We start from the raw sequence: 18,323 nt of genomic DNA, 5'->3' as shown, positions 1-18,323 counted from the left end.
CCAGTGGTGTGCCCCAGGGCTCTGCTCCCTGCCCAGGCCTCTCAGTTCACTTGGGAGAAGAACTACAAACACCAAGCACCCAGCTCCACAGAAGACAGAAGCCAAGGGACACAGGACACAGCCGCGAGGGGATCTCAGGGTGAGAGTCAGCAGATGGCAATCCTGACACTTGGAAAAGTTCTGCATTTAGGGTCAAAAAAAAGCCGTGGAGGGTGTGGTTGCTGGAAAAGCTAGTGTGACCCTGGATGGTGTGGATGCAAGTAGGGGGTCCAGGAGGAGGAAGGGAGAGACCCTGGTCCTCTGGGATATCCTGAGGGCATCTGAGCCTGCTCTGCAAGCAGGGAGGACAGGCACAGGTGCGGGGAATGTTCTGGAAGGCTTGCAGAATCAGAGAAGACAGAGGCAGAACACAGAGTACCATCAGGAGACCAGGCAGTCTGAAGGGGCCTGGGTGGTAACCCCAGCTCTGGCACTTCCTGTGACCTCTGACCAGTCCCTTCACCTCTCTGAGCCTTGGTCTCCTCATCAAGGAGGGATGACGGCGCGTGCTTCTCAGAGTCCGGGCCCAGAGAAGAGCCCAGAAATGATGGGTCTGAAGAGCCTGGGGCCGCCCGGAGAAGGGGCTCGTGCTGACCTAAGAGCTGTGTGCACCGTGGGGACAGCTGCCAGGGAGGGGGCGGGCCTGCCCCGGACATGCGCACACACGTGCCTGGCTGTGGACCCCAGCGAGGGACTGATGCGAGGCCCTGCACATGAGGAGGACGACCTAGGGCCCGAGGGGACGGGGAGGGGCTACTTACGGGTAGTAGGAGTAGGCATAGTGGTCCCTCCTGGCAGCGTGCAAAGAGAACAGCACAGTTGGGCCCATGGTCCTGCCACACGGTGGGCCGAGGGCAGTGCCCAGCCCGCAGGGAGGGGTCTGCTGCTCTCTGTGCTGGGGAAGGGCGCTGGCCAGGGACCAGATGGGTCAGGAGGACCTTCCCTGTCCCAAGGGCTGGCTGGGCTCAGTCATTGAAAACCAAGCCCCGAAGCCCCTTCCAGAACCTTCCCCGAGCCCACTGCTGGAGGGAGGAAGAGGTGGGGAAAGGGCCTGGGGAAGCAGAGCTTTCACACACACACACACACACACACACACACATACACACAGAAATACACACACTTGCACCCTCACACATAAACGGACACACTCACGTGGCTACATGATCACACACAGACACCCTCTCTCGAATGCTCCCAGGCGCCCCTACTCCCCACTGCAACCCCGACCCTCAGGTCCAACACTCCTCACACCTGCAGGCCCCTCTACCTCTGCGGGCTCAGCCCTTTGCACACACCTGTGCCTGGGAGGGAGCCCTGGCTGGGGGGGGCAGAGGTGGGGAGAGGGCTCCTACTGGACTCTGGGGCAAAGGTGAGGCCCACCCTCCCCAACCCAGACTGCCCCTGTGTGTGGGGTCCATCGAAGGAGCCGTGCTGCCCCCTCTGGGCACCCAAACCATGGCTTGGCTCTGATCCCACTTCACAGGTGGGGAAGCTGAGTCCCAGAGAGTCGTGGTCCTCCTAGGCCTCTCTGAGGGGTCAAGGGCAGAGTGTAGACACCTGTCCTAAGACCCGGACCCCCAGAGCCAGCTCCCTCCTGAGGCCCTCTCCAGGCACATCCAGGGGTCCTCCACTCACCTGCCCCCACACCTCCCCACCAGCAGGGACCCCCAGGAATGGCCTTCCACAGGGACTCCTGCAGACTGGGCAAAGGGAAGAAGATAAGAGTAGGAGGCTGAGGCCCAGCGAGGGCAGGAGAGTGGCTGGAGGCCACACAGCACGTCTCCTCTCCTCCATCCCAGGAGAGAGCAGGGTGTGCAGACCTATGGCTGGTCACGGGGACCCCAAAGAAGAGGGGGAAGGTGGAAGGAATGGCGTCCTGGTCTCAGCTGTAACATCATGACTTTTTAAGAGCCTTCCACAAAGACTCCCTGATAATTACCAATTCTATCATGTCACCTTTACCCTCTCTCTGTTACCCTCTCTTTTCACAATCTGTAATCATCTGTGCTGCTTCTAGTTTAATGTCAGGCTCCACACTAGCTCCAAAGGACAGCATCTTCTCTTCTGCCCACTGCAGGCTCCCAGAGCCCTGGACAGCGCCCAGGCCAGGACGATCCCCCAATAAATATTTCATGGAATTGAGTAATCAATAATGAGGGAAAATAAATAAAAGAACTCCACCTCTGTGAGCGTCCCTATCCTCCCCCAAAGGAGTGAGATTAACAATGACCCCGCCCAAGGGCCCACTGTCAGCCCAGCTCCTCCCTGCCTCTCTCCACCTGCTGAGCTGGGAGTTGAGGGGAGGGGGTCAGGAGGACCCCACTCCACTGGGCCAGGCCCCGGGGATCCACAGCCAACAGGACAGAAATTTCTCTGCCCTCATGGAGCTCTCAGTCCAGCAGGGAAGAAAAACAACTGAGCCAAGCACTCTAAGAAAAAGAAAAAGTGCAGGGAGAAGAAAGCAAAGGAGACGGGTGGGATTCTGAAAGCAGAATAAGAGCTATACCGGCCTGGGGCGTTCACCCAGCACAGATGCCTCCAGGCTCATTGCCTACCCCAACAGGGCAGAATGGGGAGCCTGACCACCCTCCCCCCTGACCCCCACCCAGCGTCTCCCACCCCAGGCCATCTCCTTCCTCCAACAAGGATGCACAAGGGGGAACTGGGTATCAGCCTTTCCTCACCGACCTCCTGACCTGCCTGCGACATTTAATGTGGGCCCCTCCATGGCTGGCAGGTCTGCTCTGTCCCCCGACAGTGCAAGGCAGACTGGAGGAGCCCTGAGGGGCACGGTAGACCCTGAAGGCCAGGATAGGATTTCAGAGGGGGTGCTGCATGAGATGCTGGAGAATGGGACTGAATGGCTTTTAAAGGAAGGAAGTCTGGGGGGATCCTCAACACTCCGGGGGTAGCCTGGAAAGGTTTCCGGGATAGCACATGTGCAGACTCACAGCTTCCTAATGAGGCTCCAGCAGCATCTCTGACCCATCCTGTCCTAGGCCCAAGGCTCTCTGCAGAGGTGGGTGACACCCTCCACTGGGCCCATCCTCTCTCCTTGAGGATCAACTTCTAAGGCTTCAAATACTACCTACAACACCCCAGGATCTGACCTCTCCCCTACAGCCCTCACCATCTGCCCCCTCTCCACCCCACCGCACCCCAGTCCCCCGCAGAGGAGGAGTGCAGATACTTGCTAATTCTGGGCATCTACTGCTGCATGCTGGCCACAGTGAGGCCCTTCACATCCGGGTCCGAAGGAGCCCGGGTTTTGTCATCAGGACTGGCTTCAAACCAGACCCTGTCACTTACCAGCCGAGTGACATGTCAAGTCGCTCAGTTAGTTTCCTCATCTGTGAGAAGGGCTCAGACCTGCTTCGTGGGCTGGGATCCAAGAAGGAAGAGTTCTCTGATGTATCCTGATGCTAGAACAGTGCCCGGCCCACGGCAGGGGTTCAGTAACTAATGTTCTAACGGATGGGCGTGTATAAAGCCCTGGGCGCACGGAAATCCGCATTAAATGACAGAGTTTAAAGAGTTTATCTCAAGAAGCTGTGTAGGCACTAGGGAAGGGAAAAAATCAGCTTCACCCCTTGGACAGGCCAACCCCACCTGGCCGGCAGGCCCTACCACCGGACTCCCTGGGAGAGTGTCTCTCTGCTGGTACTGGGCCTCAGGAATGGAAGCTCTGGCCGGTTTTCTGCTAAGTAGGCCAGATCCTACTTATCAGCTCCTGGCAGCCCTGAGATCCAGCAGCAGCCCCGAAACAGCTGTGCAGAGGCCAGGTCCAGAGAGGACTCCCCGGGGGGCCTCGGGCAGAGTCATGCCCCCTGGGACCTCGACACTTCCATCCTCCCATTAGTGTGCTTGGACCAGTGTCCTGGGGCTGGGGAATGACGTGGAGGGGACGGGAACCAGAGTGGTCTCAGAAGCTTCCCTCACTGCTCCACCCAGAGGCTCTGCCTTCATCTGTTCCATGTACTGGGCCTCCTACGGGAGGCTGAGCTGGTGTTTTGAAAACAGGTTCTGTTGCTTTAAGACAATCTGAAAACCACTAGACTAGATGTCCTTGAACTACCAGGCAGCTCTCATCTTCTGGGTTCTGAGCCTCCACGGTTCTAAATTCTGAGATCTTTAGAATCCCAAATCCTGGATTTCTGGAACTAAAATTCTAAGTTGTGGATTCTAAGAGGTGCTGGGATTCATGCTGCCCACTGTAAGATGCCCTTGAAAGGCAAAGCCAGACCTTGGAGGCCGGGGGGGATGGGAGGGGTAGGAGCGAGGTCTCCTCTGAGTCGTGGGCCCAGGGGGACGCCACAGGGCTCAAGAGTTCAAGGGTCCGGGGCAAGCTGAACCCCAAGGAAGATGGGGCCAAGAAAGAACCGTGGTTCAGATTCCTTGGCTTCAAGGGGAGTGAGCAGCACCCCCACTGCTCAGGGTCAGCACCACGACCCAGTGGTCAGGGCAGACAAGACGGCAGAAGGTCTGCAGGGGGCTGGAGATTCAAAGTCAGGTCACCTCCACTCCCTCCCCCACTGGAACAGCCCAGCAGGCACAAGAGGGCAGTGCCCACTTACAGCACAGCTCCTTGGCAGCAGGCATGGAACGCCCTTCCCTGGATAGTGGTACCTGGCACCAGCCAGACCTGAGCTCCAGCCAAGCCGCTCCAGCACAGTTTCATTTGCAAAGGCTCTGGCTTCCCGTTGCCTGGCTTGGGCCCGTCCTTAGGCCTGATGCCCAGACTGGCAGCCCTCCACACTCACCAGGCGGCTGCCCTCCCAGGCCCCAGCCTCTGCTCCTCTATGTCCACCAGCCTTCTGAGAGAGCCTTGCGGAAGTCATGGCACCAGCCTCACTCACCCCTTACGGATGATGACAATGATGGCCCCCAGGAGGAGGATGAGGACAGCAAGTCCCCCTGCACAGATGCCCAGGATGAGTCCCATCTCCTCCGATCTCTGGGACACCTCCAGGGGTCGCTTGCTTTCCTTGCAGGCAGCTGGGGAGAATAAAGCATGACAGCAGGTCAGAGGGGAAATAGGGACCACCTACCTGCAGGGTTTGAGTCCCAAAGAAGACACTAACACATGTGCACAAAGAAAACTGCTCCCTATCCTCAGCCTGCCGGCGGCCTTTCAGTCCAATCTGCCCCCTCACCATCCTTATAACCTCTACACCCCCATGGACCCCATCAGGAAGAGCTCCCCGTCCTCTCTACTTTCTCAAATCCTCCCATCCTTCAGTGGACAGGGGATGGAGGCTGCCTGGGCCTTCAGACTCACTCTCCTGCTCTCCTGAGAGGCAGTGGTGGGGAGAGAATTATGTACCTGGGGCCTACTGAGAGCATCTCAGGAAGGGAGACCAGCCACACTCCCTGTCTACACTGCAGGGTCCACCTCTCCCCCACCGCAACAAAGGGGGCAGATACAGAACCCAGAACCGGTGTCCAGGGCCATCACCCCCACAGCCCAACCTTAACGGTCTCCCCTCCTCAGACCTGTTTCAGGCCCCTGCCAAAGCCCCTTCTGTGACCATGAGGGGAGAGAGGGAGATTAGCCCTACTGCCCAGGCTGGGAGAAGGAGTCTTTCAGGTGGGACAAACAGGGACCTGACCCAGGTCTGCCGGACCACTGTCCTCTGCTCCCACAGCTTTGGGAGCTCAGGAACCACCCCCCCAAAAACCCAGAGGGGAGAAACCCTCTGCTAAAGGCCAGGAAGGAACCTGGGCGGGCTTACCTTTCCTGGCGATGCGGATGCAATTCAGCCGGGTCTCCTGGAGACAAAGATGGGGGGTCTCAGCAAGACAGAAGCCCCAACCTAACCCTCCCCAGGGGGATCCTTGGGGAAGTTGTCTTGGGCCTGGTCAGGGCTTGTCCAGTGCTCATTGTAACCAGAGACACCCGGCCCCTCCCAGAAGGAAAGAAGGCCTGAGGGGGAAGCAGGGAGGGGAGGGAGGGCCCTGCAAAGAGGGCAATGACTTAGGGAAGGGGAATGAGCTCAGAGGGAGCAGGGGAAGAAATAGTGTGGGAAGGGGGTGGCCATGGGGCTGGTTAAGAGGGGCACCCCGGGAGGAAGGAGCCTGGAGAAGGGGAGGGCTTCCAAGAGGAGGTGGGTGGTGGGCCTCAAGGTCTGGGGAAAGCAGGACCCAGAAATGGACCCCTGGATAGAGGAGCTTAAGACAGACTCTAGCGCCTCAGGGAGGGGGCAGAAATAGACTGGGGGCTTAGACATAAGAGAGTCTGGGGTAAAGGCTCAGGAAGGGGAGATGCTTTAAGAGAAGCCTGAGGTCAGGAGGCTCAGGGAAGGAGGAGAGGGTTCTGGAGAGGGGGCGGGGCCGGGGGAGGGGCTCTGGCCTCCTAGGGGGCTGCTCTGATGGCTCTGAGGCCTTGTCCCCAGCCTATCCCCATCACAACCCGTCAGTCCCTCACCCCCTTCAGGTGGCTTGTTGCCTGGAAGTAGATGAGGTAGGCCTTCCTGGGCTCAAGCGGTGGGTTCCAGAAGCCGCGATAGGTCTGGTTGTCACCCACGGTGAAGGGCATGGCTTCCGGCAGACTGCTGGCCGCCAGTTCTGCCCCAAAGTAGTGCACCAGGCCACGGGCCAGCGCCGCGTCAAAGGTCAAGGGCACTGGGAAGCAGTCCTGGCTGCCTGGCTCCCGACGCAGCCTCCGCTGCCGCTCCTCCTCCACGATCACCTGGTACACACTGGACAAGGAGGGGACAGGGCCGTGACCCCAGGGCCACGAGATAGGGAGAGCCATCTGGTGGCAAATGGCATGGGCTTTGGGGTCAGACCCAGCCTGGGACTAATCTTGGCTCTGCGTCTTACTCGCTGGGCAACTCACTTAACCTCCCTGGGCCTCAGTTTCCTCCTCTGTAAAGCAAACGTGATCACAGGACTGTTCCACGAACTAAATGTAAGGAAGGAGGCAAGTTTCAGAAGCAGCCAGTGCCTGTCAGCTGTTAGGCCTGTGACTAAGGCGGAAAGAACGCAGGCCCTGCTCGGTGGCACCAAGCCCAAGAGCCCCACCCTGACTCTCTTCAACCCGTGCTCCTATGCCTGCCACAGGACCTGCGGACCCAAAGCCTCAGGCTCCACCCCAGTACCTACGGCTCTCTTTGGGCCTCTGGGAAGGACAGTCAGATACAAAGTCTTCATTCATTCAGAAAGTGCATGAGCTCAGACGCTGGGCCCATGCTAGGTGGGCACTTGGGGACCTAGGCTTCCTGGAACTGACCTCCAGTTAGAGAGACAGTCACGGAGCAAGCAAGCAAGGCCACACGAATCCTGCATCTGGTACTCTCCCAACCTGGAGGGACCTCGAGTCTGCAACTCGGAGACTGTCATCTCCAGGTCCTGACAGCTGATTTGTGTTCCCTCGTCCCCATTCCCTCTGATGTGTGTCTCCTGGTCCCGACTTGTGTGTTTCTATTTATTTTTATCAGTTTACTGAATGCCCTTTTGCTGTGAGCTCCTCCAAATCCTCGGTGGAACAAAGCCGAGAGTAAATAAGTGAGTGCTGACAAATACAAATATTTCTAGTCACAGGCTCGGTCACGTCTTGGCGTGTGACACCCATTCTGACAGCTGCACTCTGGGAAGTAGCAGTGCCTTTCCCTGGCTCTCCAGCTGTTTCTTCCGAGCTTCGGAGCTGTGGGGGAATCACCCCAGTGCCCTGGATTGGGGCCACACAGCTTCGTCCCTCGTCACTAGCACACTGCAAACACCAGCCCAGGCCCCCCTCAGCCTCCATTTCCCAGGTCAAGGTCAGGCCTCCCCTGGCCCCAAACCCCGCCAGGAGGTGATAACAGTCAACACTGAACAAAGCATCTTGACTGGGGATGGTCCCCAGTATGCAGACAAGGGAAAGGAGAGGTAAAGGGACGTGCCCAAGGTCACACAGCTACTACGCCTGCTCCCAGGCTCAGCTGCACAAGGCCCTGAGGTTCCTGGAAATGTAAAATGCCCCTCAAACACCCTAACGTTGTCCAGAGAGTCTGGGAAGCAGCCTGAGACAGGCTCTGCAGTAGCAAACACAGGGGAGGAAAAGCAGGAGAAGGGGAGTGAGGACATGAGGGGGTGTCAAGGGCATGTGGCCAACCCGCTACCTTCTCAGAGACTTGGCAGGATTTTCCCACACCCAAATACAGGCCATCACCTCTCCAGGTGCACACATCTTTGTGGGAGGATGGGGTGGACCGGAGGGACAGGGAGGCTCTGTGACTTCAAGAAAAGGTAGAGGCTGTGCAGACAAACCTGGGTTCCAAACCCCAGCGCTACCGCCTGCCAGCTGTGTGACCTGGGGGGTAAGGCCGCTGAGCCTGTTTCCCAACGTGTGAAATAAGGAGACAGCTCCCCCTGCCACAGGCCACCATGAGGATAAAATGACTTGTGCAGGTGAAATCACAAACACAGGGTCTGACTGAGAGCAGGCATGCAGACACATCCACAAATACCCTCACGCTCTCACACACACGCACTCACACCTCCATACCACACACTGCTTGTACACAAGTATGTGTCTTTATCACACACACACACACACACCATCTTGTCTCCAGCCCCAGTTCTCTCTAGGGAGAAGAAAGTGGAGAAGCCAAGTTCTAGGCTACTCCAGAGAGAGAGCCCTGTCTTGCCAGCTGCCCCAGCCTTCTAGAAAGGCTGAGTCTCCCTGGCCAGGACCCTCTCGGGAAAAAGCTGGGAAGAAATAAGGCCCCCAGAATTTCATTTCTCCAAGATGTCTGAGGGAAGACCCTCAGGAGAGGACTGGACAGTCACACCTCCCCAGGCTGATCACTGCCCAATGATCTCACACCAATCACCATCAGACACCCATGGCTTCAGGGGGGAGCGGCTGCAGGCTTTCCACCGGCCCAGAACCACAGAACATGATTCTCCAGACACTCTGAGCCCTGAGCAGGAAACTGAGGGAGGATGAGGATGCGCTGGCCCACAGGGCGGGGGGCTCTGGGTCAAGGAGGAGCTTCCTCCCTATGGCCCTGACCTCCCACCTCTCCACTTAGGTTTTCCCACCTGATGGGCGCGCCACGGCCCTGTGCTGGCCTCAGCAGAACGGTGATGGTGTTCTCAGACTCGCCCAGGGGAGACGGCATGTCAGCATAATCAAAGCTGGGAGCTGGGAAAGGGGACAGGAATGTAATCACGGAGCCTGGCCACTAGACTAGGAAGGTCGGGCCTCTAGCCTCCTTGCTTCCTGTCCTCAGATCTCTTCCCCTTCAGCCTTGTTCCCTCTGACCTGAGCTTCCCTGACTTCGGACCCCTAAACTCAGCCCTCAGATTCCACAGTCTCCTGACCCCTTGGACTTAATCCTCCCTGACCCCTGAGCTTAACCCCTAAATGGTACATTCGAGAGATATCCCCAGGACACCCCACCCCCACCCCCGCAATGTGCCCTCTGCCTACAGAACCCTGGGATTGGGAGCTACCTCTCAGGGGGTCAGGCCAGGGTTGGGCAGGGTTACCTGAGATGTTCGTGGTGATCTCGGTGAGTGCTGCCTGGCCAAAGCCTTTGCCCGTCCGGGCGCGCACAGAGAACAGGTAGGTGGTGCCTGGGTGCAGGTTGGAGAAGACGTGGTAGGTCTCGTTGCGGAGCTTGGAGATGGTACGTCGTGGGCCCGGCACGTTCACCGCCGGGTCCGACGACTCAATGCTCTGGTAGCTGATCTAGGGGTGGGGCAGGTACAGGGATGGGGAAGGTCATCACTGGCCCCGTAGCCTCCCACCCATCGTAGTTCAGGAGAGCTAGGGAGAAGGCTAGGAAAATGGGAGAGGTTCAATGGGACTATGGATGCCCATAGCCCAGACCTCTGGGCACCTTCACCTCTCTTCTTTCAGGGCCCCTGTCCCCATAACCCACAAGGCACAGACCCTGACCAGGAGAAGGAACCTCAGTGATCACTTCTGCCCCGCCATGCATCTCCCTCTCCAAGCTGTGCGCCCACCTTCCACCAGGGATCCCCCCGCTGTAATGAGGTCCAAACCCACCTCATACTGAGTGATGAGGCCGTTGGGTTCCTGGGGCTCCTCCCACTTGAGGAAGATCATGTCCTCCAGGGGAGTGAAGGTCAGGGACTCAGCTGCAATCCCACCAGGCACTGCAAGGGAAAGGTGGCCCAGGGCAAGGGAAAGCCGGCTTTGGAGCCAGACGCCTGAATTCAAATTCCAGCCTTGCTGTTTCCTAGCTGGCCTGCTGTGACAACTCACCCTCCCTCAGCCTCGGCTTCCTCGTCTGGGACATGGGAATGAAAACAACTCCACCCTCACCAAATAAATGATGCGATGGACACGAAGCGCCAAGGTAAATATCGGGAACTTCATTTGATTCCACCTGTTCCTAAGAACTCAAAGAAGGTAGCTGCATTTTCATTACTAAGCAGCCTGCATTCAGCAGAGAATGTCTGAATGTTCCTATTTTGTTCCAGTTGAGTGGTTTTCAGAAAATACAGACCTTTGTCAGAGAAATGGAAACAATTGCATTAGAGTGGCGGGATTCTGGGTAGGAAATGTTTTCTTGTCTAAAAATTTCTGATTACACAAAAACTACATTCAGTGCAGAAAATCAAAATGAGCATCAAGAAAATCAATGGCACCCAGAATTCCATCACCCAGAGACACCATTAGCATTTTCGCATAAACCCTTTCCGGTCGGGTTTGGTCTGGTTTGGCTCTAAAGCACCATCTTAACAGCAGTCACAGGGTATTTCTTCTAGGAAGAGAATAGTCTTTAGGAAAACACCTTGATAAACCATTGTGGGGAAGCCGAAATCCTAAGGCAGGGAAAAGCAGGGCCCAAGGTAACCACCTTAAAATGAACAGTCCCCAAGGCAACCCCACCCTCCAACCACCAATGTGATAAAATGAAAACGACAATTCCAAGTGTTCGTGAGGATACAGAGCAACTGAAATCTTCACACGCTGCTAGTGGGCGTGTAAACTGTCACCAGCACTTGGGGAAAACTGTCTGGATAGATCTACTTATTGTGAACATACATCCCATAACCTAACCATTCCATTCCCAGGCATTAACCGATTGGAAATGTGTATATCTACACACACACACACACACACCCCGCTCCAAAGAAAAGAATCTACAAGGATGTTTCTTACAGAAAATTTAAAAATTTAAAATAGGAATTTTGATATTATTCGATTATAATATAATGTAATATAAATTAAAATATAATATTATTAAAATAAACGTGGTAGATTCACGTAACGGACTGCTGAGTAATAAGAATGAATTCCCTAGAACTGGATTCACTACATGGCTGGCTCCCTCACATGCAGTCAAGAGAAAGAAGCCAGTCATAAAAAGAATACACTGTGTATGACTCCAGATAGAAGGTTCAAGACCAAGCAGAAATTAATCTATTGCATTATAGCTTGGGATAATGGTTACTCTCGGGAGGCTGTGAGTGGGAAAGTACATAAAGGAGGTTTCTGGGGAGCTGCTAATGCTATTCCTTGATCTGTGTAGGGGTTATCCTGGTGTGTCCAGTCTGTGAGAATTCACTGAGCTGTCCACTTCAGGTTAAGTGTACTTCCTAGGAGTACTTATACTAATACTTCCATGAAAAGTAAAAAAAAAAATATTAAGTAAAGAGCAGTTACTGGAAGGAAGGAGGAGAGGGACAGAGAAAGAAGGACAAGCAGCCCAAGTGAGGCCCGGTCAGAGCCAGGTAAAGCAGCCATAACATACCTGGGGGAGAGGGGAGACAGAGGTCAACCGACTTTAACAAGGAAGGGGTCTGATGTTGAACCTGAGTCTGATTGCGAAGGGTAGTAGACTAGGCCATCCCCAAATATACCACTTTGGCCTAAGGATTACTTTGAACTGAATCAAGAAGCAGCAGATACAAGAAAACTCTCTGCCCTCTGCATTTGCCTAAAAGCAGGACATAAATCTGTAAAAGTGCCCCCCTCCCCTCCCTAGCAGGAAGGAAAGAAGTTAGCACCAAGTCAACACTAGACTCACAGCAGCCCAGAAGAATCTGCCTAAACTTTATGAACTAGTCCTTACCTATCACTAGTTTCCCCATACATTTGCCTCCACATAATCCATTGTCCCTAGAATCCCAAAGTCCTTTTCCCATCACACTACTTCCCTAGAAATTCATTGTTCTTGTGTTAAGACACAAGGTAAGCCCAAATTTCAGCCACTCCTTTGAGTTACGCATCACTGAGTAATTCTGTGTGTGTGTATGTGTTTGTGTGTGACACACACATGGTAATAAATTCCTATCTGTTTTTCTCTTGTTAATGTCTATTCTCATGCTAATTTATAGGGCCCCAACCAATGAACTTAAGACAAGTAGAAGGAAAAAAGTTAAGTTTTCTCTTCTCTGCATTTGCAATGCACTTCAGGGTAAATCCAGTCCTCACTCCCACCCCCAGTAAAAACTCAGCACATCAGCACGGGGCCTAGGGCAGACACATTGCCATGGGTAAGGGGGCTTTGTGGAAAATGGAAATCAAGGAAGGAGCTGAATTTTGTGTCTGCACCACTGCTGTACAGAAGAGAAAAGTCCACATGTAGAGAGTAGAGAAAAATTGTCAACCAAGGAGCTCTGAGAACCTGTACATCTACAGGAATCTAGGGGAAGGCTTGGGATCTATGCTGGTATTACAGTACCATTATTAAGAATGAAAACTTTGGGGGCGCCTGGGTGGCTCAGTGGGTTAAAGTCTCTGCCTTCAGCTCAGGCCATGATCCCAGGGTCAGGATCAAGCCCTGCAGAGGGCTCTCTGCTCAGCAGAGAGTCTGCTTCCTCTCTCTGCCTGCCTCTCTGCCTACTTATGATCTCTCTCTTCATATAAATAAATAAAATCTTTAAAAAAAAATAAAAAAAGAAAAAGAAAAAGAAATACTACACTCAGGAGAAAAAAAAGAGAAAAAGAATGAAGCAGACAGCCAGGTCTAAAATCCAGTTTGGCTACCTATCTCCTAGCTATGTGACCTTACCTGTAAAATGGGGATAGTATATAGTTGCCTACCACCTAGGCTTGTCCTGGGGCTTATATGAAAAGCATTCACAATAGTGCCTGACATGTAATGAGTGCATTATCAGTATTGGTTTGACAAAAGTGGAACACTGTACCCTGCAAGACCTGAACACACAATTTTTTCAGTTACACATGGAACATGTCCCAAAATTTAACCATACATTGGGCCATAAAGCAAGGATCAAATTTCAGAAGACCAAAATTATTTAGAGTGTGCACTCTGACCACAGAGGAATTAAGCTAGAAACCAATCACAGATAATTATGGAAGTCTTAAAAATCAGACAATGTAATTCTAACTCTTGAGTCAAAGAAGACATCACAGCAGAAGTTAGTAAATTCCTTGAACTGAATAATAACAAAGACAGAACACATCAAAACTCATGGGATGCAGCTAAAGCGGGGCTTCAAGGGAACTTTATAGCTTTAAATATATCTACAAGAAATAAAGAAAGGGGGGCACCTGGGTGGCTCAGTGGGTTAAGCCTCTGCCTTCAGCCCGGGTCATGATCTCGGGGTCCTGGGATCAAGCCCCGCATCGGGCTCTCTGCTCAGCAGGAAGCCTGCTTTCCCCGCTCTCTCTGCCTACCTCTCTGCCTACCTGTGATCTCTCTCTCTCTCTCTGTCAAATAAATAAATAAAATCTTTAAAAAAAAGAGAGAGAAAGAAAGAAAGGCTCAAAATCAATGATCTAATAAGCTTCCATCTCAAAGAGCTAAAAGAACAGCTAATAAAATCTAAAGAAAGTATTAAAAAGGAAATACAGAATAGAAAATATACAGTAAAGGAAATCAACTAACCCAAAGTTGGGTCTTTGGAAAGATTAAAATTGTACACACCCCTAGCAAGAAAATGGTGAGAAGACACAAATTACCAAAATCAGGAAAGAAAAGGGGGACACATGCTAATGATCCTACAGAAATTAAATAAATATAATCAGAGATTATAACCAACTTTATGTCAAGAAATGTGACAATTTAAGTGAAATCAACAAATTCCTTAAAGCCCAGTACACCAAACAGATACTAAAATAGAAAATCTTAATATTCAAAAACCTATTTTAAAAAATAAAACTGTGATTAAAAAACATGGCCACAAAGAAAACCCCAGGCCCAAACAGCTTCAGTGCTGAATTCTTTCAAACATATAAAGAAAAAGTATAACCCATCTAACCCAAAATCTTCCAGAGAATAAATATTAGCCTTTGTTGTTTCCTTGGTCATTCCTTCATTGTTTTAATTATTTGAATCGGAAGCAAAAAATTTCCGAGAAATATTTCAGCCTGGGGGCACCTGGGTGGCTCAGTCCGTTGGATGCCCGACTCTTGACTTTGGCTCAGGTGGTGATTTCGGGCTTGTGAGATCAAGCCCCAAGTCGGGCTCTGCACTGAATGGGGAGTCTGCTTGAGATTCTCCCTCTGACCTCCCCAACCCTGTGCTCTCTGCCCCCCACCCCACTCACCCTCTCAAAAAAAAAAAAAAAGAAAAGAAAAGAAAAGAAATACAGCATTTTTTTAAAAAACATTGCAGCCTCACATAGGGTGTCTGTGGAAGGCACTCAGTACACCAGGAACCAGGGCTGGGATTCTTACCATCCTCGTCCGTCTGGAAAGTGACCTCCTTGCCCTCCTTGCGCCCCTCGGGGTTAGCGAGGATGAGCCGCACGTGAACATTCCGGTAGGGCAGCAGGTTCTTGATGGTGTAGCGGCTGGCGCCCCGCTCCATCTTCACGCACTCCCGGACGGTCTGGTTGTGGCTGCTGCCCAGCGTGTAATGATAGCACAGGGACACCGCGTACGTGTGGCAACGTGTCACGTTGTAGCCCAGAGGTTCCCACTGCAGGGTCAGCTGGCGAGCCTGGATCTCAGCGAAAGCCAGGCCTTTGGGGGCCCTCATGGGTTCTGGGGAACCCAGGAAGCAGAGAGCAGAAGGTAGAGGAAACAGGAAGAGAAGAAGTGGGACAAGAGAGAAAAAATATCAGCCGCTGAGATCATCCCTCCTTTGTCCTCCAGAATTCAAGAGACCACCTAGGACACGGAACAGGAAGTAGAAGTGTGGGCGCTGGAGTCAGGCGGGGCCACATGTGAATGCGACCTCTGCCCCTTGCTGCTGGCAACCACCAGCTGAGTCCCTTTGCCCTCAAACCTTAGTGTCCTTCCCCACAAAATGGGATAATATGCCCTACCTCACAGGATGGCTGTGAAGTTAAAGGTAATGTGTGCAAAGCACGTATGACAATGGCTGATACACAACAGGCCTTCAAAACTGTTAGCTATACTTTTTTTAAAGATTTTATTTATTTATTTATTTATTTATTTATTTGACAGAGATCACAAGCAGGCATTGAGGCAGGCGGGGGGAGGGAGGGAGTAGTCTCCCTGCTGATCGGAGAGCCCGATGCAGGGCTCGATCCCAGGCCCCTGAGATCATGACCTGAGCTGAAGGCAGACGCTTAACCCACTGAACCACCCAGGCGCCCCTACACTTCTTCTTTTTTAATAACACTGTTCACCTTCTATTTCAAGATCATCCTGGAGGGCACTGGACAGTCTGAAACGACCAAATGCTCTATTTTTTTAATTTACTAATTCCAAACGTTCTGAAACATCTTAAGTAGTACATACGATAGGATAAGATACAGACATCAGGATGATGGGGGAAATGACAGCCAAATAATTAAATAGCGCCAGAGAATGTTAGGGAAACAGAACTGTGTGCCATTAGGTCCCACACAGGTCTAAGAGAAGATTGGGTGATGAGTTTTTGCCAAAGCAAAAAGGGAAACACAATCTGTTCTAGAAAGGCAGTAACAACAATGGGGGGGGGCGCCTGGGTGGCTCAGCCAGTTAAGGGTCTGACTCCCGATTTCAGCTTGTGATTTCAGGTTGTGATCTCAGAGTTGTGAGATCGAGCCCTTCTTGAGACTCTCTCTCTCCCTCTCCCTCTGCCCCTTTCCCCAGCACGTACTCACTCTCTCACTCTCTCTCAAATAGATAAATAACAATAACAACAACAACAATGGCCCTTAACAGGCAGGGGGGGGGGGGGGGGGGGGGGCCTTTGCCTGAGCCAGGCCTTGCTCTAGAGGCTTGACAATGCTTTATCACAATGAATCCACCCTGTAATCCAACAGACAGGGGCCATTATTAGCCCCGTCACACAGATGTAGAAATGGAGGTACAGAGAGATTAAGTAAGCTGCCCAGAGTCAGTGGCCTGGATAGTCACGTGGAGAAGTTGAGAGGCAAACCTGGACAGGCCGGCTCCAAAATTCAGACTCTTAACCACTACCTGCCTCGCCCTGAGGAAGTCAGTGTCCAGGAACAACCAGCACAAAATCACACAGATGCCTCAGGAGGGACAGACAGCCGCACCCCCCCGACACACCCCGTGCATGGGAGGAACATAGTGCTGCAATTCACAGCCTCTGGGTGCATCTGTGAAGTCACTTATAAAATGGTAAAGGACCCCGAGGCTTCCGAAGCAAAGGCAGGATGGAGCTCAGGTGCTCAGCCTCTAGTCCTCCATCTGCCTTGACCAGCTACGTGATCTCCAGGCTCTGGGCCTCAATTTCCTCATCAAGGAAATGATGGAAGAAGCCAAGAATACTAGCAATGACTGGCACCCAAACTCTGTGAGATGCAGATTTTATACACACACACACACACACACACACATAAAATATATAGTACCCTCAAATCCCATGAGCACCCGCGAAGCGTCCCCAGTTAGAGACTCTCGGGACACGCCTTAGTGAACAGATGAGAAAGCCTGGCTGCTTGGCCTCTTGAGATGATTAAGTACGACCCTATTACCGTTTCTACAGGATTCCTTTGCTCAGGATGCTCTTTACAAAGAGACACAGAGGGAAACACCAGCCCAGGCTGCTCTAGACTCAGTACAATGCCAGCCCAAGTACAGCCCAAGACAAAGTTCATTTCCACCAGAGCTTTCCTTCCTTCCCCGGGGCCATGGGCAAGTGGTGGCCTCCAGTGATTTATCAGGCCACCAAAGAGGTATGTCAGCCCCTGCTAGGAGCAAGGCCCACCTCTTGACTTCTTGCAAAGTCGGGCTCCCTCCTCCCCACCAGCAAGGCAGACCCGATCCCCACCCGACATGAATGTTAGGGGTCTGGTCCCACTGCTCACTGCCATCTGAGGGCTGCTGGCCACAAGCCCACTGACCATGCTTATGTTTCCTCTCCTGTTCCTGCCTCCCAGAGATTTCCCTCGGGTTTTTCCATGTGGTTTTGTTTTAACCCACACTCTTAGGTGCTTGGAGTGGATGGGGGTGGATTCTGTGTGCGCTCCCTCTGCCATCTTGTTCAGAGATCCTGGCTTATTCCCTGACCTCCAGGCTCTGGTCCTGGCTGCCCGGTGTGTACAGTCTGTCCCTGGGTATCTAGGGAGCCCAAGTACCACTGATTTATTTGCTCCCAGCAGCTCTGCTCACATCCCCGCCCCTGGGGACACTGGCCCCTTTCCATCCTTGCAGAACTGGCCAACATACACGGCTGCCTTTGCCCTCCTACAGCGTTTAAACAAAGGCACAAGAAGTTACTGTGAACTGGTGACATAGGCTGGGCTGGAACTATGACAAACAGGACAGTAAGTGTCCCATCCAAAAGGGACAGCTGCTACTCAGCTCCAGGCAATATGCCCATAAAGGACTATAGACTCAGGATGGCCAGATCCTCCCTTTAAAAAAAAAAAAAAAGATTCTAGTTTTAAGTAATCTCTACACCCAACGTAAGACTCAAACCCACAACTTGGAGATCAAGAGTCGTGCGCTCCACCGACTGAGCCAGCCAGGCGCCCTGAGATCCTCCCATTTTTTAAGAGAAGCCAGAAATTCAGATTTTTATGTGAAACCTCCAGATTTTTAAATACTGGCAACCTACTTGGGTTTTGATAAAAACCACGTCGTATGGCACAAAATAACAAACGTCTAACCTTAAGGCTAAAATTCAACCTTCGTGCTTGGTGCCTCATTCTCCAAAAGCCATGTGAGCCCCCACCGACCTCACTGGACTGAGGGATCTTTGAAAAGAAAGCTCAGTCTCCTCTTCTCTCTCCCCCCACCACCCTGATCGAATCTGGGCAGATCCAGGGGCTCGAATAGTTTGTTGACTACAGACTGATATGTTGATTGAAGGGTGTGAATTCATGAGTCTCTCTGTTTCCAAAAACCATCTGGCATCCAGACTCTCTTCAGCTGCCAGGACACACTGGCAAAACAGAACTTAGGGCTCTCGAAGCCCCATCCCTCT

General features: G+C 52.7%; 1 protein-coding gene across 7 annotated transcripts in view; it reads right to left on the bottom strand.

The window, feature by feature from the left end:
* The window catches only part of PTPRU (protein tyrosine phosphatase receptor type U), a 77,009-nt gene that overhangs the window by 31,828 nt on the left and 26,858 nt on the right, over window positions 1-18,323 (bottom strand). For 5 of the 7 annotated variants that reach the window (XM_044237621.1, XM_044237622.1, XM_044237626.1 and 2 more), the window contains exons 8-14: window positions 14,648-14,956; window positions 10,040-10,149; window positions 9,517-9,718; window positions 9,067-9,169; window positions 6,464-6,737; window positions 5,772-5,808; window positions 4,896-5,034 (exon numbers count right to left, since the gene is read on the bottom strand). In XM_044237621.1, coding sequence (XP_044093556.1) covers window positions 4,896-5,034; window positions 5,772-5,808; window positions 6,464-6,737; window positions 9,067-9,169; window positions 9,517-9,718; window positions 10,040-10,149; window positions 14,648-14,956 — 1,174 coding nt within the window. Of the gene's footprint in view, window positions 1-800; window positions 831-4,895; window positions 5,035-5,771; window positions 5,809-6,463; window positions 6,738-9,066; window positions 9,170-9,516; window positions 9,719-10,039; window positions 10,150-14,647; window positions 14,957-18,323 lie in introns of all 7 variants that reach the window. The other 2 variants (XM_044237624.1, XM_044237628.1) reach the window with 1 other exon arrangement.

The sequence above is a fragment of the Neovison vison genome, chromosome 2, assembly GCF_020171115.1.
Source record: "Neovison vison isolate M4711 chromosome 2, ASM_NN_V1, whole genome shotgun sequence".
NCBI classification, from domain to species: Eukaryota; Metazoa; Chordata; class Mammalia; order Carnivora; family Mustelidae; genus Neogale; species Neogale vison.
This window is presented reverse-complemented; position numbering and strand designations above follow the sequence as displayed.